This window comes from Equus caballus, chromosome 11 (assembly GCF_041296265.1).
Source record: "Equus caballus isolate H_3958 breed thoroughbred chromosome 11, TB-T2T, whole genome shotgun sequence".
Lineage (NCBI taxonomy): Eukaryota > Metazoa > Chordata > Mammalia > Perissodactyla > Equidae > Equus > Equus caballus.
Genome location: NC_091694.1, coordinates 43,481,832 through 43,508,093, shown reverse-complemented (window position 1 = coordinate 43,508,093; position 26,262 = coordinate 43,481,832). Strand labels below are relative to the sequence as shown.

At 35.4% G+C, this 26,262-nt stretch overlaps 1 protein-coding gene across 4 annotated transcripts in view; it reads right to left on the bottom strand.

Annotated features, from left to right (window-relative positions):
- Positions 1–535: 535 nt before the first annotated feature.
- Positions 536–26,262, bottom strand: part of TAOK1 (TAO kinase 1) — a 149,784-nt gene continuing 124,057 nt past the window's right edge. For 3 of the 4 annotated variants that reach the window (XM_023651621.2, XM_023651622.2, XM_070225687.1), the window contains 6 exons: positions 24,258–24,386; positions 21,997–22,200; positions 19,612–19,851; positions 15,396–15,608; positions 14,329–14,511; positions 536–8,999 (listed from right to left, as the gene is read on the bottom strand). In XM_023651621.2, the coding sequence (XP_023507389.1) occupies positions 8,538–8,999; positions 14,329–14,511; positions 15,396–15,608; positions 19,612–19,851; positions 21,997–22,200; positions 24,258–24,386 (1,431 nt within the window). In that variant the 3' untranslated portion in view covers positions 536–8,537. 4 annotated transcript variants of the gene reach the window in all.

Genomic DNA, 26,262 nt, shown 5'->3' with positions numbered 1-26,262 from the left:
GTACATTTAAAATTAGTCATTGGTAAAGTGGTAGAACATCACTTTCAACATGATAATGTCTCACCAAAAAAATCAGTCCTAGTTTTAAAAGACCACAAGTCCTTCGTCCACTACAAAAACCCTACAGGCTCAAGGGCTTTGGGAGATGAGAAGATGAAGGCTGCCAAGAAGGAGGCAAGAAACCAAGCCAAAATCTAGGTCTTGCAAAATCATCATTTTTCCCTTCACCAAAGGGAACTAGAAATGTACAAATTCATTGATGAACCTCAATGATAACATATCAGTTAGCTGATAACCCTCATTTTATCGGGACCCCTGACTTGTGGGAATAACCGAAAGAGATTGTGAATAATATATACCACTTTTAGAAAAGAACCTCTTGCTTAGTTAAAATATTCCCTTTAGCCACCAAAGCTGGTCCTGGGCTATTACAGGTGTGCATTCATCTCTCAATGGTCTACTCAGAAATGATAAGGTTACAGCTTTTTTTCTTTTCTTTTTTCTTTTTTAAATAAAAAAGCAATTGACTGAAGCATTTTTCTTTTTTTAGGTAAATAGCAAAAATAAAAATAAAAACCAACCCTGGCATTTGCACAAATAATGCAAATGTAGCGATATGGCCTTTAAGGTAAGGGGTTAGTAGAAAGGGAGAGAGAAGTGAAGAAAATCCAGAGAAAATGATGTATTAATTTTTCTTTTTAAAAATTTCTACAATACATGTGCAAAAAAATCATGCTGGTTGAGGAAAACAAAGGGACATGAGTATATAAAACTAAAAACATAAATAATATGTTTGGATGACTGGTAAAAGCAGAAACCAACCTGGGTTACAAAAAGGATTATACATTCAAGATGCTCTTAAACCCAGTGGGATAACTTATGTTAAAACTGTGTTAATAGTTACGTTAAAAATCTCAAGTTTGTTTTTAAATCTTCACAATACAAGCAAAGCTGTTTTAAAATATACACTATACATATTTCTCATAGTCTCTCCAACCTCATTAATTAATGCGCATTAGGCTATCATTTTCATATACTAAAACAAGGGGGTTCTGAAAGCGAAATTGCTCAGAATAACCCATCCATTATTTAAATGTCTTAAGTTTTAAATGGGTTAAGAATTTTAGCAGACTTACATAAATAGGATTTAGCAACACAAGTGTTAATTTAAAAAACTCTAAAGCATTTACAAATTATCAGGTTGGAATAGTCCGGGGGAAGTTATGTGCACTATACTTTAAAATGTTATTTACATCAGACCATCGCTTTTGTAAAAACTTTCCTAAAAGATAAAAAACAAAATAAAATGAATTGGGAGAATTAATCTATTCTAACCTAGCAGAGAAGGAGCACAAAAGGAAGGTAAAAGAACAAAATGATCTCCTCAGAGAAACCCCACATATCCCTCCCCACTTGGATTCTGCCCTATGAAACCACCTGCAACTCCTAAGAGGCTCACGCATCAAGTGTCAAGATAATGGGGTAAAATACCTTGTGAGATAAATTACTGGCCTCAAGTGGACTTTTTTTTTAATTTTTATTTTTTTTTTACATTTTTCCACCTTGTATCTCTGGCTTGGATTATTTTAGGACATGTGTATGTAATTAATTGGAGGGGCACTCTAAGTAGGCACAATTCCCATTAATGCAGATTAACCTAAAATGCTGTTGGGAAGAAGGGGTGGTGGTTTCTTTGATATTAGGAAATGCAAGGAAGCACATTTGGAATGGGCACCAAAAAAGAGCTGCCTGGCAACACACCAGGGGTAGCCAACATCTTAATAAACTAAGTATACTTGTCTATGGATAAAAAAAAGGGTTAGAAGGGTTCCAATACCACCCCCCCGCCCCCCAGTTGTTTGATATGTGCCAAATAGTCACATGGACCAGCCAGAATCTGCAAACATTAAGCAGTTACATCATTTTTTAATCACACAGTTCACTCCATGACCATGTGCAATTTATAGTAACAATAATGTTCATGCTGAGGCAAAATGTATTTGAGGGCTCAGAAAAAGCAAAATGTGCCACTGAGAGAAACCTGTTCCCATACAACTGGTCTTCATGCTTTCAAGTGGCCCTAATATACCTTTGATGCTAAGCCAAGCCATGCAAAAGCAAAGAGTACACACTTTTCATTAACACTGTTATCTCACTTCTAAACTCCACTGACCTCAGAGTTGCCATAGAAACATATAACATGAGTACTGAAAACATACAAATGAGGGTTCATGGATTTTAAAAAATACATTTCCCTCGTCTATGTTCACCAGCCTTTAATACCTTAGACTACAAGGCATATCAGAGAAAGCTTAAGTGGGGATAATGACAAAGGAACATATGCAATTCTGGAAATAGGAAAAATGCTCCAAAAATGGGATCAATGTGCCAACAATAAGCATAGTTCATTTCATTTGAAAATTCAGCTAGAGAGCCCAATAAACAGTTCCAAGCCATAATGTTATCACCTGCATAATTCACATAAACATTAAAACTCTTGCACTTATAAACAAAACACACTTCTGTAAACATGGCCACTGGGGGAGGGAGGCTCCCTACCTCAATCATGATGGAGGACACGTAATCATTATATTAAATAAAATGACTTCACTTCAAAAGATTTTAAACCTGACCAATGATTAAGCTTCAATTCCCCCTGTTTAACAACATTTAAGCATTAATTCTAAAAATGTTACCTAGGATGGTTTCAGGGTTAGATGCTAGGACCACAACTGGCAATGACAGCAACTCCTCTCTAGCTGGCACAGACTTATAAACTTTAGTACAAAAACAAAAAAATACAGAAACTAGGTCAATTTGTTAGCTACATATTTACAGATAATTACATGATTTTTCACTCACAATTGCTAAAAACTATGAGCGAAAAGGAAACTGTGCAGGTTGAATTACCCGTACTTTAGGGGGAATTCTTGGGCATCAAGATACCCTTTTCATTCATTCAGAAGTCTCATCTTCTCTCCACTTTTTCATGGCAAACTACCTACAGATGTCCAGATTAGTATATCCAGTGGGCATCCTGTTTCAGAGAGGATTAACCTTTTTCTCTATTTAAAGAAGAATCTCTTGTTTATTTAAAAACAAAACAAACCCAACACAATCAAACCTGCACGCGCACCCACACACACACACAAATCTCTGAAACTTCAAAAGGTCAGGATTGCTGGGAAATAGTTAACAGTGATGGTGACATAGTAAATGGCTCCCCAGTTTTAATTCTCTGCCTTTATTTTCTTTAAGGGATATCTATTTTTGGGTGGGTGGGAGGGAAGTGCAAGTTTAAGAAACCCACAACAGGCAGATAAGGTGCATACTAATTTATATATGTCTTATGATCTGAAAACTACCATTAGGCCAAATGGGTTCTCTTCCTTTTTATGAGTGAAATTTTGGAAATATGAATATAAACGAGGAAAAAATTAGTCAATGTGACTTTAACAGGGGCTACCAGAGTTCAGTAGAACATATAAATGCACAATAAAGGAAGAGTTCTCAGCTTCACTTTCTTTTTCTAGACAGTGTTTAATAAAACTTACTTCTTTACAAATTAATAGTTGTTTCCAATGTAGACCTATTGTAGTGATTTCATAAAAGTGCAGACAACATAACCAGATACACAGCAAAACAGACTTCAATCAGTAGTCCTTGCATACAAGAGGCAAGTCTGCTAAGTGTACAGCACACTCTTCATCCTTTAAGGAATCTGAGGATGGGAAATTTCCAGTTCTTAACAACTACGAGTGAGTGAGTGCCTTTTCAAAGGCACTGCTACAACCTGGTTGGGAACACTATCATGTTAGATGAGGGAAAACAAAACAGAGAATTTGTTCCTCTTTAATAATGATCTGTATTTTGCTAAGCGGCGCAAAGATGACAGCCCAAGTTTTGGCTTTGTTCCTTAGTAAAGGCAGTTTTCTATCTAAGAAACAAGAACCTCTTCTTCCATCATTATAGGAGATTCATACTTTATACCTTAAATATATTATTTTCTGACTTGAATACATACTAGACACTTCACATTGTGAGCATGGGAGAAAACGGTGGACCATATAAACCTCCTAGGAAAAGATTGCTGTGTTGGGCCAAATCTCTGCTTGAATAGTAGTGGCTCAGAAGTGGTGGAAGGTGCATGAAGAAATTACTATTAGCAAGCAAGAAGAGGCAGCTAAAGGGAGAAAGCCCCAGCCAATACCATATCCTTCTCTCCCAGTGGCCATTTCCTGTTGATTTTATAGTTTAGGAGAACCCAAGTTGTTTTAGCAGTAATTTCCTTCTTGGCTGTTTTGGTCTTCAGCAAAATTTATAATTATTAGTATTAATGGAGAAAAAGAGTAAGAGAATCAATGGCATCACTACTAAGAATTATGTATAGAGTGCACGTGAAGACTGTGATTTATTGATTCTTTTTATCATCTTTGCAGAGGAATCACCACTAGTGGTTCATTCCTCTCTGCATCACTTTTTATTGCATCATGACATAAACTCACAGAAACACTAACTGGTTCCTTCCCCAGCACTATTTTACTGCATTGCAACTTATGGTTCCACCTTTTACTTAACTTTCTTTCCACCCACACAAGTGCTAAGAGGGGACTAAAAAAAGAAAAGATTGCATCCAATGACCACCTTCTCATAAATATCAACCCAGCGTACTCATTCTTAAGAAACACATGCATTCTTGCCTTAACTGAGGACTGAAATAAAAAACAAAATAACAGAACCTTAAGTGCCCTGATGGAAATGTACAGTATGAGTTACATCCATCTATCTATACACACATATAGACACTCATATGTATATACAATATATACATACAAATGATAACAGCTATACCAAAAATGTGCATATTTAACACAGTTTTAAAAAGCCAGTAGATCATGGTATAATACAATTTATTTCCACTAGTGAATGGCACAAATGGAGAAATGCAAGAGGTGTTTCAAGTACAATAAAGTCATTTTTCACAGGTGAAAATAAACAGTATTATTCCAGTGTCCAACACAATGTATTCTATAAAAGTTTAAAACGTCAGACATTTAGTACTTAAAGAAGTAGAAAGGTACTAAAGCCTGCCTTATGGTCTGAAAAAGACACTCATAGAGTTCTCGATTTTTGAAAAAGGGGTGAGGAAAAATAGGTGGGAGCGGGATGGAGTGTCAATGAGTTTCTTTAGTGTACTGAATGGTGTTTACCTGATGTCTAGGCAGCTGAAAATCATGACTATGCTAAAAAGTTCAATTTACCAATAAATCCTTGACCTAGAGTACCAAGCATATTATACCTGTGGGTGTAGCTTCAAATGCAGGACTATTCATCTCTAGGCACAGAAATGACTAAAAAGAACGGCAGCTCTGAACAAAAATAATACAAACACATTTTCCAGCTAACATTATCTATATAATGAAAATACTTTCAAATACTATAATTTGGGGTTAGAGTTGACTTTAATAAGGGGAGAAAAAAATATGCGCACAAGGAAGGGAACCCAATTAGGAATAATGTTTTTCAAGGTATGAGGTTTTGCATTTTTAAAATGCTAACTAAAAAAAGGGAGACACAGTGAACACAAGAAACTTTTTAGTGCCAAGCTCTGGATACCAGACATAGCATTTATGACTTTCTGATATGCTGGACAAATTTCTCACACTTTTAATTTTCTTAAACACATATATATTGAGTGAACAACAACACTGGGAAGGAGGTAGTATTAATTTGATCAAACGTTTACATTTGCACACTGATTCAGAAAGTGCCTGCTTCTTTCTTTAGGATCTCTGAAAACTTTTAAAATTTTCTGGCTACAAGCTTTACTCCTGATGTTTTCTACCACGTATGAGATTCCTCAGAAGTTAGATCTTACAAACACACACAAACCAATTAATTTGAATCATTTTTGCAAACTATATATATTTTAATTAAAATTAATTTAATGGAATAATCCAGGTATAGCCATGACCTACACATAAAACTGATTGCCACACAATTAAATCAGATACAAAGCCCTACTGGGTGGACATTTGGAATCAGCATTCAATCATGATTTTACAAGTACCTATGATCTACATGAACTAGGTAACTCAGTTGGACTAATTTAAGTCCACAAGTAGACTTTAACATGTACCATTGGTAGCATTTTGGATTTTAAAGAGTTTTGTATGCAAAACTGATCTGCTTCCCTATTCCATTCCTCCAGTAGTACAGAGGGGCAAGATCTAATAAAAAATTTTTAAAGATATCAAATTCCATTATATTTTTTGACATTTTATTAATTCTAAGGCTCTCTCCTATCATTTTCCTCCATATAGGTACATATGTCAATTTGCTTGAAATATTGTATAATATTTGAGTGCAAAAAAGATACTGAGAAAATTAAAAGCCCACTTTATTAGATATGACAAGTGTATGTCATATTCACCTAAAAACTGGTGATCTTGAGCATAGTCAACAGGACAATGTTCCAGAGTGCCACCTGAGCCACCACCTAAAATTGTGTGTGAATTCTACTCTGACCTTGGTTTTAAAAGTATTTACATTAAAAATTAATTTTTCTTCTAGTTACCTTTAAATGAAGGCCAGAAACTTCTAAAGGGGCGGATTCGTGGAGGTTGGACTGACATACCTGGGGGAGACTTAAATTCGGTTGAGAAAACCAAGATTTCAACAGCGGTAGATTCCTGTCAGGTCATTAGTCTGGTCTAGGTGAGTATCATTGAGAGGGACCTACAGACTTCTACCTTGGAGCCCTGTGACTATACGAAAAGCAGGATCCAGAGCTAGCAGCAAGGGTTCTTCAAGACAACTGGGGAGGGAGCAGGACAATAACTTGTAAGAAACTCTGATCTGTCACTGGAAAAGGACATTTTTTTCTTCAAGTCATACTCACAGGTCCCTATCCACCTTCAACTGAATTTCCACACTGGCAGTGGAATACCAAGTAACATCTGACTTTCAGCATTGGGTTGATCCTTCATTGCAAAACAAAACAAAACATGCCCCTCTCTAGGGAAAAAAAAGTCAGCTTTTGTCAAGAGATTCCCTGACCACTATAACTTACTTTACTTTTTTTTTTTAATTTGCCAAACTTGCTAGTTCCTTTTCAGTAGTACTTTAGCACTGAGGCTAGAGACTTCTAGAAGTGGTGTTTACTATTGTGTGATGTTAACATGATGCCAATGGTCACTAAGTCTCAAGGAACTAGAAGTTTGTAAAGTATTGCAGCAACAAAAACAGCAATTAAAAAAAAGAAAAAAAGAGGACCTGCACATGCAGCAAAATCTACAGTGGTGATGAGGAATAGTCAGCAGCTGGTAACGTCATTGGCTCAGTGACTCCTGGTTCACTATGGCAACTAAACACTTAAATAATAATTGGCTATTCTACTTGTAAACAGGGAATCCCATAAGCCAAAAGGGGGTAATCAAATTATGTCTACGTAGTGTAATAAGAATTCCAATAGAGGGCAGTTTGCAAATATGGCATCCATCATTCAAATACCTCTGGCATTTGATTTGTATTGGCTATACATCTTTGTTTTTGTACAAACAAAGTAAAAGTACTGTTTGGGGTCCTGGGAGTTACAGAGCTTAGCTAGGATGAGATATCACAGTATAAGCAACAAAATGTCAGGATATATAGGCTTCATCTCCTCACCCTGCTGCTGAACATACCCATCATATGAACTTTCAGGGACCTCTCTCACCCTTCTGGTCTTCCCCTTTGAGGGCTCATAGGTTCACTGATGCAATTCCCAGACAACTTGTGATCTCCTTAAGCACCTCCATCTCACCATGCCACAAAGAAGGCACAATTGAAAGGTTAAAAAAAAAAAAAAAAAAAATCACTGACAAACCTATGCAGCATTCAGAAAAAGAACTAAGTTGTTTTCTACTTTCTGAAAAGTCAATACAACCCTTTAGTGTTCATGGAATTCCGCTTTCTTTTTTACTCCAAATGAGGCTGAGAAGTCAGAGCAATTTAATAAAGAAAATACATTGGTGAGGGGATACAGGTATGTTTCCATAATAACTTGTTTCAGCATATACTGCCTGCTGTGAGTGGCTCATAAGAATTTGGGGGTATGGAGAAAGGCTTTAGATCTTTTCACAAACTTCGTAGGATATAGTTGCCCAAAAGTGATGACTCAAGCCACTTTGCTGCATTCATTTTTTGCAGTGTTCAGAAAATACCCCCTATCTAGCCAATTTCTTTTTACCATATGCATGATATATGTGTGTGCGTGTTGTGTGTGTGTAAAGACACACACAGACACACACATATCAATTCCCCTTTTCAAAATTTCTCCAAAAGGTTAAAAAACAAAACAAAACCCGGCAGCCAAATACTATGACATCCCAATTAGTGAACACAAAACAGAACGCTTTACAAAAATGAATAAAATATACCATATGCACTCAGCTTCCACACTGTAGTACCCAAGTGAGGAGGCTGCTGTGACGATGTCTGTAGGCAGTTTCTTTTGGCAGACAGCTCCAGCGGAATTGCCACTCTCAATTATTAAGTTATGTATAAGACATGTGTGACCCATTGGATATTTGTGAAGTGACACTCGTGCTTCTGCTCATGCCCTGCTCCGTCCGTCCCCCAGAAGCTGTCCGCCTCAGAGCCTGAGGGCTATTGCGGACTCCCATACTGCTACCTCGAGGTACCCCTTGCATTGGCCCTGAGGGGTGACCCCATGGCTGGGGTCCACCTTGCATTGGATGGCCCCAAGCTTGTGGTGGGCCACCCATGGGATGACCCCAGTGAGGTCCTGGACCCCCAGTAGGATTGTGAGACCAACCAGAAGCTCCCGGGTAGCTGTGGCTGAATGCCTCAGGGGAGAGATTAGAAAGGACCATGTTACTAAAACCTAGTCTCATGCTTTCAGAGTCAAAAGCTTCAATTTCTCTGGCTTGACGCTCCAGCAGGCTTCGTATTCGTTCTGTGCGTTCATTCTGCAAAGCCAACATCTCTTCTTCAATCTGTTGGGAGTTGGGGAAGGGAAGCAAAAATAAGTTGATTTATTTTTAAAGATCTATAAACTAAGGAGGCAATAATTACTCAGCTTTGAAGTAAATCATAAAGTTCACTCTGGCTATCTTATGGATGTACATTTAAACATCAAAGAGATGTACAAAAGAATCATACATAATTTATATTTTTTAAATGTGTGAAATCAAATCTTAAAAGCAAAGGTAATAACCTCTAATTAAATCAAGGCAATCATCATCAATGGCTACTAAATCCATTAGGAGAAAAGTTGAATGAGAAAGAAAATGGGTGAGGGCAAACCAGCCTTATCAGACATACCATAATGTCACTCTAATAAAATAAATATGGTATTGGTGCAGGAATAGACAATTAGTGAAACAGAAAAAGAATGAAGATCTCAGTTTGTAAGGTTTTAATGCAGGACAAAAGCAGCAATTAATTCAATGGGAAAAAGATGGATTTTTAAAGAAATAACACACACACAACTGGCCAACCATCTGGAAGGAAATAAAAATGGAACCCCATCTTATACCATATTCTAGATGGACCAAAGCCTTAAGTAAAAAACAAACAAAAACTATAAAGTTTTCATTAAAAAGTTAGGAGACTTTATTTAGTGGTTGGGTAGCCATCATAATCAGTTCTGGAAAACTGGAAGGTATTACAAATAAATATAGTTGACTGTACATAAATTATTTGTAATATAAGAAAATACATTATAAATAAAGATAATAGACAATGAAAACAAAAGTTGATGGAGAACTTTTTTATGAATGATCAGATTGAAAATATCTGAACCTGCTGATCAATATTAATATCACTTAAAAGTGGGACAATTTGACATTATATATCTCTTGATGTGATGCAAAAGAAAATACACAGTAACCCTTATGAAAATTCCTTGCAAAAATTTTTTAAAATAAAAGAAAAAATTAAATCTAAATATAATCATGCCTCTAGATCTAATTACCAGTTTATAGGAAATATGAAATAAAAGAGAGAGGAATACATTAAAAGACACCATGAAGATGCAGTGAGCCAAATCCAGAATGTGAGAATTCCTACAGGGCAAATGATCCAACACACAATTTTTAAAAAAGGGGCAGGAGAGGGGAAGGGCAAGGAGGAGGGCCTATTACAGACTAAAAGACTTAAAAGGCAATTAACCAAATCTAATGTCTGGACCTTGTTTGGGCCCCAATCCAAATGAGCCAACTTTTTAAAGAAGACATTTTTGAGATAAAAGGGGAAATTTAGGCATGGGCTGAGTATTAGATAATATTAAACATTTATTATTCATTTTGTTAGACATCACGATGGAATTATAGTCGTGCTAAAGTCAAAAATTTACATTTAGGAGTGAAATGATGTTATACTGGGATTTGCTTCAAATCCCAATCAAATCAAAAATACTCCAGGTACTCTCTCCTACCTCCTGCTCCCCCCAAAAGCTGTGTGTGTGGAGTGGAAGAATCAGTAAGAAAAAATTAGCAAAATATTGATAACTGTTGAAGTTGGGTGATGAGTACTTGGGGATTTCATGCACTAATTCTTCCTATTTTGCGTATGTTTGAAAGTTTCCATGATAAAAAGTTTTTAAAAAGTAGGAAATAAAGAGAACTTATAAAGGAGCATTAAAATAATCAGGTTTCAAGATGTTTAAGGACTTAAGCCAGTAGTCATTGCTCTTTGCAGAAATCTAGCTCAACAAATACATTTAGTTTTTATGCATCAAGTTTTTAAAGTGGCCTTTAAAAAAATACACAGTTTAGCATGCAAAACATGCAAATAAAAAATTGCAGCAGAATCTGATAAGACGTTATAAAAGATTTATAAGGTTGTAGCAGAAAAACAAAGGGATGGAGTTATTCACTCTATAGGGGAGGGAGATTAGGGCAAAGAAGCCTTCTCAGAGGTGGCAGAGACAGGATTCTGAAGGAAGACAAGAGGAGGGAAAGATATTTTCAGCAGAGGGAATGTGCAAAGGCATGGAAAAATGACAAAATAAGTGTTTGGGGAATTACAAATAAGCCAGAATGGACTCCAGTAAGAAGAGTTTGAAAATTATTGAAAGTTTTAAGTACTAATCTGTTACAGCGGTTTAGAGAGGGCATTTCATATGAAGACTGAAGGAGAACTCAGACATAGATGCTTCTTCTGAGGGAAGGACATCAAATTGTTAACTGTGGTGATTTCTGAGTGGTGGGATTAAAGACATTTCAATTTCTATTTATGTTTCTCTATATTTGCCAAGTTTTAAAAAAATGATGGTGTTTTTGTAAAATAATTTTCCCACTCTTTTAATATCTATATATAAAATACCTAATTCACATAAAATTACATTTACATATCTCTAAAGATTCAAAGAACTTCAAAATTTTTAAATATTTTATACTTAAAATTTCAAACTTCATTCATTAAAAGCATTTATTTTAATTTGAGGGATCTAATAAATGATGGGAATGTGCTGAGCATAAAATGGATCTGCATGCCTTGTATATTAGCTAAAGTAAACTCACGATAAAAATATTAAACAAATTAACGCTTATCAATTTTTTATCTAGTAAGTATTGCCTCAATTTTGTTTGCTGATTAGTTTTGTGATTTAAGAAACTCAGAACATTTTTTTTGTTTTAAAGATTTTATTTTTTTTCCTTTTTCTCCCCAAAGTCCCCCAGTACATAGTTGTATATTCTTTGTTGTGGGTCCTTCTAGTTGTGGCATGTGGGACGCTGCCTCAGCGTGGTTTGATGAGCAGTGCCATGTCCGCGCCCAGGATTCGAACCAACGAAACACTGGGCCGCCTGCAGCAGAGCGCGCGAACTTAACCACTCGGCCACGGGGCCAGCCCCAGAACATTTTTGAATTAAATAAAAATAAAAACTAAGATTTGTGCTAGATTACATTAATCCCCCATTTCTTTTAAAACCTGTTATTACTGCAAATTCGAAACACAGTCTCACTGAGTAGATAAGAGTTACCATAATTAAGACTTTTGAGAGGCTCTCTCAACCTACCTTCTTTGAAATCAAATGTAATATTTTTGTGGGGATATTTTCAGTTCCACAAAGAAAGGTCCTGTAAGGTGTTCCAATTGCCAATTCTAAGTTAAAAACTACCAACCATGTTGTTGGTATTGAGTGAAATATTGAGAGAAAATTAAATGAAATGATAAAACAAAACAAGTCCATTTATGCTTTGGAAATACTGCATGCATGTATGAAATTTGCATGGAATTTAACATTTATAGTTATATTGTCATCTTGCTGAAATTTTAATGTAAATGAAGTATGAGAAAAGTTGTCATAAGACTTCATGTGAGTCAAGTGAGGCTTACTTGGTTGGTGTCTCAACCTAAAGGAACAATTCTTGGTTCATTTGGAGGCTTAAAGCAATCTTCAAACAGAATTATTCATCTAGAAACAACTAACATTCACTCTGGTTCCACCTCTATTTTCAGATGACTATTTCTTATCTGTACAACCAGTACACACAAAGTGCAGAAAATACAGCTGTTATGATTTTTCAAAGTTTTTATAAAGAGGATACATGGCCTTGGTAGTTGTCAACTGACCCCTAACTGCTTTACAGTCATGTACTTCACTTAAAATGTAAGCATTAGTCCTAAAAATCAAGTAGCAACTCAAAGCACTATAGATTTATCATCCTATTGTTCTTTTATTATTTTTAATACTAAATAATCTTATGTATGTTTTTTCTATATTTTGGATTTCTTTTCCTTAGAGAAAATTCTCAAAGTCTTAGCTCAATATATACTTCCAAATTGCTTTCCAAAATGCATTAACAATGTATGAGAATGCCACTGCACCCTCACCAATGGGTACCAGTTTTATGCTCACATTTTCCTAGGCTTTGTAGAACACATAGACTTTGGTTCCTAAATAGTCATGCACCACATAACAATATCTTAGTCAACAATGGACCACATCTAAGATGGTGCTCCCATAAGATCAGTACCATATAGCCCATGTAGTAGGCTATACCATCTAGGTTTGTGTAAGTACACTCTATGATGCTCAAACAATGACAGGATCACCTAAGGATGCATTTCTCAGAATGTATCCCCATTATTAAGCGGCACACGACTGTACTGAAATAAGACAATATCTAATATTAATTAGCATTGTTTAACTCGGAACCACTAGGTGGAGCTAAAAATACAAATATACTTGAATAGTACCAATATTTCTCTCACAACACTATTCCTGAAACACTATAGAGAGCTTTCCTTTTAGTGATAATTTTGAAGCATAAGACACAGAACTTTAGATTGAATTTTAAATATGGAAGTTGGAATCAGACATGAAATCTATACATGGGACAAACTAGATTTTTCTCAAAATTTATATGTTTCTATCTTTCCCATCTTGAATGAGAACATAATTGAGGTAATTTTTAGAGGCAAGTACCTTTCAAAGAAGTCAGTAATAAATTCAGCTGTGTCAGAGACATAGTAACATTATTTAGGAGGGCTTTTAAAGAGTATATTTTTTAATTTAATAAGGCATTCTATTTTCATCATAAAAACTACGGGAAATAGAGAAAAATCTATGGGCCAACAGTCCAGAAACAATGACAACTTTTAACAGGTAATACCATTAGGCAAGTATTATCTTATAATGGAACAATGGACCTAAGACTATACTAGCTGTTGAGAACTTATGGCTTAGGAATTCTGGAACATAGTTCTGAATTCTGGATACAACTGATACTCTACTACTTTTCACAATAAATGCCTTTCCTCTCCTTCTCTCAAAATCTTCTGCCTACCACCCTTTCATCAAAACACACAAATACACACACACACACACACACACACACACACACACACAGAGCTTTAGTGCCTTGAAGGATGGAAATGAATTTGGGGGTCCTAGCTCTATTCTTTAATATGTCTATCAAAGAATAAGCAAAAAAAAAAAAAAGAATAAGATACATCCAGAAGTAACATTTTCTCCAATCTCCTTAGGTTGAGCTTAGGTACATAAAAGAAGTGAGGAACATGGAGCCAGAGCTACTCTCTCACAATTCAACTGTCTTTGCATAACCCCATATCCTTCCTCTAGCAATTACTGCTTTTTTATATTCCCTTGATGTTTAGAACTCATTAATTATAAAGTTCATTATTGAATCAATAATTTTAAAGAAAAAGAAAAACACTACCAAAACTAGAATTTAAGGAAATAGGGTACTGTGGAAACAATCTCATGCCAGCTCTGTCGATATAAAAACATATTTACAAAATGCTTCTGATGAAAGCAAATACCAGCACAATTACCTTCCTTCTATTACTTATACCTTTTGTTCTAAGAGTGCCCTGCGGAGGGAGACCCTCTGTTCAAGCTCCCGAAGCTCCCGATCATGTTGTGCCTCGGCTTGCATCTTGATTTTGCTCTGATATGCATTCAACAGCTCCAGTTCCTGCTGCAGCTGCATCTTCAAAACTTGGCACTCTGCCTCCTGTGCTTCATCCAAACGCAGCTGAAAGGAAGAGAACAGATATATCCCACTGTGAGCTATCTATTCATACCTATGGAAAGGAGGAGGTGTGAGAGAAGAGAGACTATTCTTTTGTAGGATAAACAACTGTTCTCTTTTGTATCTTGGAAGTAAACATATCCGAAAAAGGAAGGCACAGTATAACCAATGATGGTATTATGAAGATAACACTATCATAAGCTATTTGGATGATGCCTAAATAATCATATTTTTCTTAAGAAAAATCCAGAATCTGATTAGGTGATATAAGACTCTGAACCTCTTCTCTCCAATGGAAATAATTACAGAAAAGGCCAGCAAACTACAGCCTATGGGCCAAATCTGGGCAGCTGTCTGGTTTTTTTTAATAGCCCTTTAGTTAAAAATGGTTTTTACATTTTGAAATGATTACATTTTAAATGGCTATATAAGGACCCACATAATATCCTCAATTTTGCCTCCTGGACCACAAAGCCTAAAATATTCACTATCTGGCCCTTTAAGAAAAAGTTTGCCAAACTTATTTAGAAAATATTTTGTATTTGTACTCAAATGTGACCATTTGGATTCCCAATACAGTAGTACTTTTTTCCCACTGCTTATTAACAAAGCTGCTACTCTAATCTTCATAACCTAATGGGATATGTGGTAACACCTGAGAGGCGCTGGTGGAGAGCCTATTTAGAACCTCATGTCTAAAACGTATCAATATGAATTCTATATACATCATGCCTGCTTCGAGAGCAGGAAGAATATGGACCACCACTATTTCCCAAGCTGCAGAAAAGCTATAATTTCCAATTAAGTGTTTTAATTGTTGGGATTTCACTTAGGTAGTGGAAGGAAAGGGGCACTAAATTTGTTTTGCCTAAATAAAACAAACTCACGGCTTGTGTGGAGAGCATTTCATTAATGCTGTGATCATACTGCTCAGCCAAGATGGCTAACTTCCGGGTCTGCTCCTCCTTGAGCCGTTTCAAAACAGCTTTGTGCTCACTCTTTGGTGTAGTCTCCAGTAGGTGATTTCTTAATGCTTTGTACTGTCGGGTTTGGATTTTGCAGGTGTCCTGAAATTGCTTTTTTATTTGGAGTTCTTTAGACTGGGAAGAAAAAAAATAGATGTATAACTATTAACATATGGCATTTGGTATACCTTATGCTTACAGGAAAATAAAGGCTACTAGGAGAAAGGGAGAAGAAAAACAAAAAGGTCAAATCATAAGGTTGTAGCTACTTTTGCACTTGGCTATTGGGCCAAACCATTGGATTCTATGCACTTTTATAATAAAAATTCTAATTTAAAACATTAGAATATCAAGAACCTCCTATATCACAGGACTTCAAGCAATACTCATTATTTTGCTAGTAAATTTAGTGATGAGTAAATATTAAAATTTGCCTTGATTACAGTGTATATTGATGACAGAAAATTAAGTTTCTTCTCGTGCATTAAGCGTAGTAGATATAAACGCACGTTATTGACCAGACAATATTTGATCAGATCTCGGAGGCAGAAAATAAGCATATGTACTCTATTCCTTATCTGAGACACTTTGCTTCACTTTCTTTTAATGACCATCTAAAGTCTAACTACATAGTCTATGACCCTATAAAAGTAGGGTATTAGTAACTGTTATTACGATTGTCTTTTCCTTAAGGAAATAAAACTAGGTAGAAACATACTTAGTAATGGCTTACTCTTTAGCACCAAAACAAACAAAAACTTGAAAGTCAATCAAGTTAACTAATCTTTCAAAGGTCAAACAAGAGTTATGGGGCAAGGGAGGGGACAAGCCTTCTTGGGATGATAATAACAAACATAAACTACAATATTTCTGAGATAAAATAATTTGAGTTCAGAGACAGAGGCATTTTGGCTTTAGTTTTCAGTTAATCACAAGTTAGGTATTCTATGAATTCAGCTTTCACTAAATTTAATAAGATGAGATATATTTCTAATAAGGTATATTGATCAAGCCCACAAGTGAGAATATATTCATTTACTACACTAAGGCAGACACAGAGCTGAAATTATTTTACCTTAATATAAATAGTGCCAGATATTAATTAGTTGACTGATTCAGTGTGTAAGAAATATATATATGACCAAAGTAGCACACTTGCCAAGGAAGAAGTTGTTCACCTCCCCTGCCACACTACATCATCAAATATACCCTTTTCATATTTTACACCAACCGAGGCACTAGGTCATAGTCATATACCTTTATTCTGTGAAGGGTCAAGAAATGTTTAGCTAGAAAGAGAAACTCTCGGTTTACCTATGCTTAGTAGCACCACTCTTAAATATTATCCTTGGTTAACAAAATTCTTCTAAGTTAGCCAGGAAAGAAACAATGAAATTTAGATATTCCTTCTGCCTCTGTATAACAGTCACTATTCTTTCATACGTTTTTATTTTTTAAAATATTGTACCAAGAAAACTGTAATCATTCCATATCATTAGCCTAACGAGAAAAAAGAACTTGAAAAAAATTTTTTCCACTTACTGATTTTTTTCCCCAATTTTACCGAAAAATAATTCACATACATCACTGTTTCAGGTGTACAGCACGATGGTATGATTTGCTTCTATGGTAAAATCATTACCACAATAGGTTTGGCTAACATCCATTTCCTCATATAGAAAATTTTTTCTTCAATAAGAAGAGTAATATTTATGCCAAGAATAAACTATATCCCTCAATATTTGACTCAAATGAGTCAAGATGAATGTAAGTTACAGTTGTTTCTACTCATTTCACACTGACAAGGCATCATCTGGATGGCAGATGAAGAAACAGGTTTTTGTTTACCCAATCCATCCCACAGAAATGGTACCCAAACCCCCACAAATCCTAGTCAACTCACGTAAGTGCTCAAACTTAAGCCTTCATACCCCTTTAAAGTCTTGGAGAAAGATGCAAGAGGCAACTATTACTCAGGTAAATAAAAATGGGATGACTTGGTGTTAAAATCTAGTCTGTTTTGTTCAAATTGAGCAAAGTAGATAGATATACATAACTAAGAAGAACATGGTGATTTTCGTTTCTACTAAAGTAACAGAATAATTTCCTTTATGGAAAATCTTGAGTTCATTTGTCATCAGAAGGAGGCATTTTATTAAAAGCCCGACCATTTGTGAAACATTATTTTTCTCCTCACTTTTTGTACAGTATCTGTGAAAATAAGACTAGTGTTTACAAGCTTTCAAACTGAAAAGGCTCCAACAACAGGAAATAGAAAGAAAGGGTTCAACATCAAACAACAATCTATCTCAAGCCCCAGAGAAGTGCAGTATGTCAGATTCATGGTATGATTATAGAAAACTAACAAGCTTTCATTTGGCTTACTTCTAGGTGCTGCTGAATTTAAAACCATAATTAATTTCACAGACCTGTTTTCAAAATCTTTTGGTGGGAAACTGTCTATTCTATAGCCAGAAGAGTATATAGCTTACCACTCCAAAGACAAAATAAATCAGAGAAATCATTATGAGTTCAAATTTTTCTAAGTAATGACTAAAAGGTTATCTGGGTAGTCAACATAAGCTACTCTGTAAGTGATGTTAATAAGCTGTTTTGAAGGTAGAGCAAAGTGAAATTTTACTCAGGTTCACAAGGAAAGGGTAAAAGATCTTAACTTTGCTTCCTGTTCAGGACATTTGTTTGAACGGAGTGTGTAGTAATTGGGGATACCATAAGGTGTAGTGTAGCTTCTAGATTTTGACACAGGTTACCTCTATGAATGAATTTCACTTCACTCCAGAACAGTTATTCAGGTAAGACCAAGAACAGTTTCACAGTTTATCGTCAAATAGTTTTAAAAGGGAGGCAGGTTTTAAAAAGAAAATACTGTGGGGCTGGCCTGGTGGCATAGTTATTAAGCTCGTGCACTCCGCTTCAGTGGCCCAGAGTTTACAGGTCTAGATCCCAGGCGTGGACCTATGCACTGCTCATCAAGCCATGCAGTGGCAGTGTCCCACATACAAAATAGAGGAAGATTGTCACAGATGTTAGCTCAGAGCCAATCTTCTTCACCAGAAAAAAAAAAAAAAGAAAGAAAGAAAGAAAAAAAAGAAAATACTGTGGGATCTGGGCCTTATTGGATATAAACAAAAGTTTAAAATGTGGAGAAATGTATGGATTAAACGAGCAACTACTATGGATGACTATATAGTGGGTGGTTTTGTTTTTCTTTATTAAGATTCATGTGATTATACTCCTTCAATCTTTTACAAGTTATAAAATTTGAAAATTTCTTGGAATTGTTAACTCTGGTTGACTGTGGTGGAGGGCTGGAACAGGAGGCTGGAGGGACAAGGGAGAGAGGGAAACCTTTAACTTTATAATATACTTTGGCATCTTTCAAATTTTATAACGTGAATAAATTTCTCTATTCAAAACAAATACAAAATTTAAAGTCCTTTGTTATTATATACCACCAACACTTGTCTTCCCTTATTTGTTTGAGGGAGGGCATGTAACAACTTGCTCCACTCTCATGTGTTAATTGGAAAAATATATATCCCAACTACCTATACCATGGTCTTACCTACACTACCGAGCACACAAGGGAAATAAGCAGAATGGGAGTAACACTGTGATGATTCCACTATTGCTCTTAGGATTAGTCTAGACAATGAAGGGAGGGAGGTAAAAAGACATTTTTCAATCACTGGATTCTGTAATTATTAAGAACTTACTGTCTTTTTTGGATATAAAATACATTTAGAGCAAATAAGATTCCAAAACTGTATTATTTAGAACAACAGAGAGAAGCCAACTGGTTAGTATGTAGACATGCAGACTATAATATTAGCATGGGATATGTGGGTACGTTTAAAATTAAGAATTTTGATTCTTACTTATGGCAATTCCCACAGTTAAAAGTTTTGGCCATTTTCTGGTGTTCTGCTGAGAAATAGATAAGCAAAAGTCTGTAGCTACAGACACTCCACATTAAAACTAACCAAACATCTTAAAACGAAAAAAAAAAAAGTTTATTCAATTTCTTTATGACAGACAGCTGTCTTAGATTTTTACTGTTTATGTGGATGCCTTTTATCCCTTTTCCCCTTTGTCGAGAAGCTTAAGCTAAAGATACCTTCAGGCTCTTAGGCTGTTGTCGAACCTCCATGACATGCTTTCGCCTTAGTTCTCGTTCTCTTCGCTTATTATATTCCAGCTGGTTAGTGAGCTCAGTTTGATGCTGCAACCTGATCAACTCACATCGCATCTTCTGAATTGTGTTGAGGTGGCGGAACTCCAGTTCTTGCATGGATTCATGCTGTCGCAGTAGCATGGCATGCTCTAAATCCTTTTGCGTCTGCCTTTTATTTAACTCCTAATCCATAACACAAAAGACAAAGGTATAATTTGCTGCTGTACATTGCCAGGAAAAAAGAATCCTAAGAAATATAATACCCAGGAAACAGATATAATCCTCTGATTCAATGGTTGTATAATAAAAATTAGAGTTTTATGACTTTTAATCATAAATGGGTAGTAAATGGGCAATTACTAGCACAAATTTCCTTATCCTCTTCATTTACTATTCGTTAATACTATTTTATGTAATAAGTTTAAGATATACCAAATCTATCTCAAAAGGCTTAATGTCCTTCCTTCTTTTATTTATTGCTTCCTAGTCTTGTATTTGAAGAGGGCTCCTAAGTTATCCTTTGAATTTCTTCAGAGTAGACTATTTAATTCTATTACATGCAGTAAACCTAGTATAGTGCAGTGGTTGGACTCTAGAGCTAGGCTGCCTGTATTCTAAATCCTGGCTCTGCTACTTATGAGCAGTACGTTCTTGGGTTATTTAAACTCTCTGTGCTTCAGTTGCATCACTTCTCAAATGGAGATAATAATACAGCTATTTTATAGATTTAATGTGAGGATAAAATGAGTTCATAAATGGAAAGTTCTCAGAATAATACCTAGCACATGATATTCACTATATGTTCTTATTCTTTCTTTCAGATTAAAAAAGAACAAGTGTACAATACACACACACACACAATGCAGAAGTCAAACTTGCCCCCTTTGGCTCTGCAAACCCCTTCTCCAGAGGCCAATTGTTTGGTGCAAATGCTTCCCAACCTTCCCCATGCTTACTGTGACACATGTAGTATACAAAAACACACAGTTTTAAAAACTGAATAACAATATACATTACAGGAATGTAATGTGCTTTCTTCATCTAACGATATAATGGACATATACCCAGATCAGTACATATAGATTTTTTTTTGAAGTTGCATAGTAAGCTTCTCCTCTGCAGTATCATAATTTTTCAATTTTTTGCTTTATAAACAAATTTTCAGTAAATACGCATGATGATCATATAATCATGTCATCATTTCTTTAGGATAGAGTTCTAGAAGTCAATTTGATTGGCAGAAGCATACGTGCATATTAAATTTTAAAAGCTACTGTTGAATTATGCTCCAAAAGGGCAGCATCAATTTGTACTCTTACCAACACTGCTCATTGCTCCATGTCACTACCAGGACTCGATGTTATCAATCTTTTAAATTGCTCTTATCAAATTAATGCAACTGTTTTAATTTTAATTTCTTTAATTATTATAGAATTTGCACAATTATGCTATATTTGAAACTCATCTTAAGTGACTCTTAGAAGTAAATTTATCTATGCTCACAGGTATCCCTGATAATGACAACAATTGTTTTCATTGGCATAAGAGTTTCTACATTCATCCAATTAATAACTACACGATTATAGAAATGTGTTAGGGGCCGGCCCTGTGGCTGGGTGGTTAAGTTTGCGAGCTCTGCTTTGGCGGCCTGGGGTTTTGCCGGTTCGAATCCTGGGCGCAGACATGGCACTGCTCATCAAGCCATGATGAGGCGGCATCCCACATGCCACAGCTAGAAGGACCCACAAATAAAAAAATATACACAATTATGTACTGGGGGGCTTTGGGGAGAAAAAGGAAAAATAAAATCTTAAAAAAAAAAAGAAATGTGTTAAATGGTAACACACTTCATGACACCTATTTCAGATCAAAAGGTATATATTATCCAATCAATTTTCTTAAATTTAAAAATGAATACTTCTTTCATTCATGAATTTAGTATTTATTAAATATTAAATATTTATTTAATAAATATTTATTGAATGCCTACTATGGGCCAGACACTAGATATAAAGGCCTGAACAAAATCTGTGACTTCATATCGTTTCCATTCTAGTGGGGGAGAGAGACTTCCCCAAAAAAACTGTGTGAGTTTAACAGAGAGAAGTGTAAAGAAGAATGTGTGAAGAAGGGAGAAGGATTTGGTGATCAGGGAAGGCATTTCTGAGAAAGTGACATTTGAGGAGAGACATGAAGGAAAGCAAGCCGTGTAGATATCTGGGGAAGAAGGATTTAGGCAAAAGGAAGTACAATGGCAAAGGCCCTGATGCTAGGATGTGACAGACACATTTTCAAGAAAGGTTCTGATTTCACATCATTCATACACACCTCCCTGACGAGGTCCTGCTCCAAGTTATGGCGCCCAAGTAACATTCTTCTCTTGAAGCGACGGCATTCTAGCTCTAGGTATTGTCTCTGACGTCGAAGAAGATTAGCCTCCTCTTCTGCTTGGAAATGCTGTATATTCTCCTTCTGCTTTGAAAGCCACTCCTGTTTTTCTTTTTTTGGGGTGCTCTGATTTTCATTCAGCTCCTGACGACACAGAAAACAACTCAGTTCAAAATACATAAAAATTAACTACATGAATATACCATTTGTTATCTATTAAATTTAATAAAAGTACTTAATTTGTGTCCTCTCTAATGCTCAGGCAGGGCAATGACTTTAAGGAGGTAGGTAATATTTTCCTTTTTCTTGAGTTACCCATGAAGTAGGACAGGAAAAGGGAAAAGCACACTAGAAAACATGCATACCTTTTAGCTTTGCATAGCTATATTTATGATGGTGCCTAGCTGCAAAAGCACACAATGATTGGTAAATAAAACACATCTTTCTTTAAATCCTTCCCAAGACAGAAGGCAGTGCTTTCAGGTTGACATCATATGTGAATTAAAATCAGGGTTAAAATACAGTTATGTCTCACTTCTTGGTTTTCAACATTCTAAATACTAAGTTTTCGGCAAAATTACAGATGGACTCAATATGAAAGAATTGGAAATTAAATGTAAAATCAACAAAACCATGGGAGAATAGAGACCTTCTTTATGAATGGTACTTAATCTTCAGCATTAATAATCACTGAACAAATAAAAACCAATGCTTTTCTACAGCATTTTAAATATCATCTCACAAACTACCTACATGAAAATGCATTTATATTGGGCAAGATGAGAACATTGATGATATACTCAATGAGGCAAACCCTAGGATGCTAATTAATACTAGTATATTTTCAACCTAAAAAGCATCAACATTGCACAGAACATAAATAAGCCATCTTTTCTAGGTATAAGATGACTTTTCAGAGACTACTATCCTTATGGTTCTTCCTCTGTTATTCAAGAAGGAAACCAATTCTTTATAACTTTAGTCCACAAAATATTCAAACATATAAAAATAAAAAGCACATAAATTAGTAGTTCTCACCTTAAGGGTGTACGTGTACACACACTATGGGAAGAGAGAGGGATAACACAGGTACATACATAGAGAATCACGCGGGTATCTTTTTCAAAATCTTCTGCCATGGAACTTCCTCACCAAGACTCTATTATGTCCCTTCCTCTATACTGAGAATCATTATTCTAAATGAACACACACACACATACACACACAAATCTGGCTTCTAAAAGAAGATGAATTTATTAGTTGGACTACAAATTATATGCCTAAAGGATTATCTAAACCAATACATCCATAAAACTAAAATCTTATTTCACTAGGAAATGGAACTATAGAACTGCATTTTGTTGGATATTTATTTACAGTTGGAATCTTATTAACAATCTTTTCAAACCCAACGTTCCAGTGTAGAGTCTGGCTTTGTATTACAGTCATGGGAATCCACTGCAGGTTACACCCTTTAGAGTTGGAAAAATCTTATCAATGAAGCTCACTTGGCAGGGTATATATAGCAATCTCTGTGCCACCAATAGGTCCATTATAGGACTTACATATCTGATTATAAGGCAAATTCTTACACATACTAAAGCATTAATATCAAAGAGATTACTGTTATTTTATCAAGATCAATTAATTTACCAGTGTGCTAATAATTAATTACATGGATTAAAAACTTCAATCAGTCTGTAAGAGGGGATATAAACTGAAAAATAATCAGTATGTTCTCCTACTACAGAAAATGTGATGAGCAAATATGCCTCTTAGCCTTACTCTATGTTAAAAGCGGAATAACAACATATTATTGTAATCTTCTGAGTCAAAAGTAAGAAGGTATGGCTCACTTTTAAAGAAAGAAATGCATGGCTTTTTTTCACAGCTCAAATATTTTTATTTCTAGTGAGTCAGTTACTTAACAAGTGCATAGAAAAGCTATTATAAATAAAATAATTTATATTTATATACTTTTTAGATCCTGCTTAAATGAGGATCTCAGTCCACTGAAGAGTCATTGATCTCAGTCCACCGAAGAGTAACTGATTATCATCAACGTCTTCAATCCAACCCCTTACATTTAGGCGCCCACAAACAACAAAAGAAAAATTTATCCTAATGGTTCTATGAGTTGATCAACATCAAATATAATCAATAAGCAAATAACTGGCTTGAAAATTTTTATAAAAAAGTACCTCTTTAAGCTGTTCTTTTCGAAGTTTATATTCTCTTTTCTGGGACTCCAAAAAGCTATTCAGTTCTTTCTTCTGTTGGGCCTGAATATGTTGCTGAAATTTTTTCTCCTCATTGGCCATGACTTTGGCCTACAGAAAATTTTTGAAATGTATCAAATTACTTAAGTAGATATATTCAAAGCAGAGTTTAATAAACATCACCAAGGATGCCCTTTTTCCCCAAAGAACATAAAATCAGTATAAGCATTATCAAAATAATAATATCCAACAAATTATTAATAAGTGCTACTCAGCGTCTTTAGTATTTGAATTTCAGAGAACCAGTGAAATGGAGCTCATCTTTAAAAAGATTTTATTTTCCCTTTTTCTCCCCAAAGCCCCCCGTACGTAGTTGTGTATTTTCAGTTGTGGGTCCCTCTAGTTGTGTCATGTGGGACGCGGCCTCAGCACCGCATGATGAGCAGTGCCATGTCTGCGCCCAGTATTTGAACTGGCGAAACCCTGGGCCGCTGAAGCAGAGCGCTCAAACTTAACCAGTTGGCCACGGGGCTGGACCCTGGAGCTCATCTTTAAAATGTTGATCTTTGGGGCTGGCCTAGTAGCACAGTGGTTAAGTGCCCACGTTCCGCTTCGGCAGCCCGGGGTTCACCAGTTCAGATCCTGGGTGCGGACATGGCACCACTTGGCACACCATGCTGTGGTAGGCATCCCACATATAAAGTAGAGGAAGATGGGCATGGATGTTAGCTCAGGGCCAGTCTTCCTCAGTGAAAAGAGGAGGATTGGCAGCAGTTAGCTCAGGGCTAATCTTCCTAAAAAAAAATAAAAAGTATAAAATGATCTTTCACAGGGTCAAAATGTTTTTATCTTTTCTTTTTCATTTAGCAAGAGTATGCCTTCCTCGCAGTAAAACAAAACACACATTTATCCATAAATATAATTAGATCATGATCTTTTATCTAGATTGACTTGTGTATTAAATAATACATATTTTCATCTTCATATTAAACCCTGGCCTCTAATTTACATATTAAATAATACGAAAATGTTAAATACTAGATATATGTATCATACTGTATTATTTCTGATTATATATACAATATATATTCATCGTAGAACATTTAGGATATACAGAAAAACACAAAGAAGAAAAATCTCAAATGACTTTAGCACCCAGAGATAACCAATATAAACATTTTGGTGCACACCCTTCCTAATTTTTTCTGTGCGCATAGATATATTTCAACCAAAATGATAAGCATATTGCACATCCTGTTTCATGAATTACTTTCCTAAATATGTTACTATCTACCTCTTTCCAAGTTATTAAAAATACTATACAATGCCCAACAGGATTCTAAATATTTGGACATTCTTTTACCAAATAATTTCAAAATTAAATATTTATTTACACCATAAATTATTTTGCCAAATTCTCTACTGTGAGAGGGTGGTTCTTCATTTTTTGGGGGAAAGAGTGAACAGGGTAGGTATGACAAATAAGGTCTCAATGTGGACTAGCCAGACATATTTGATGATATTGTGTGAATTTATTGAGAAGCTTACATTTTAACGGACAAACATGACTATTAAAATAAAATGAACTATTTGGACAGCAAAAACATTAGAAGAAAAGGTTTCATATAACAAGAATCCTTAAAAATCTACCTTTATCATGGAGTAGAACGACCCTTATTTGTAAATAAACAAGTGGGATAAATCTGAATCTCTCTTAATTTACAATCTCTAATATACTCTGTATATATTACAGTAATCTTCAATTATTCTAATATAAAAATGCTGCTATAAATTTAAGGAAGATTTCCAAAAAATACCCAGAGAAAAGAACCATGAATTATTTTTTGAGACCTAAATCACCTAATGATAGGTGAGTTCTCAAACTACTCAGATAAGCAGGGTACCCGAGGTCTAGAAAAGTTGAACAACTTACCCATTGTGACACTATAAAACTACCAAGTGTCAGGAAATGATCCCATGTGTGCTA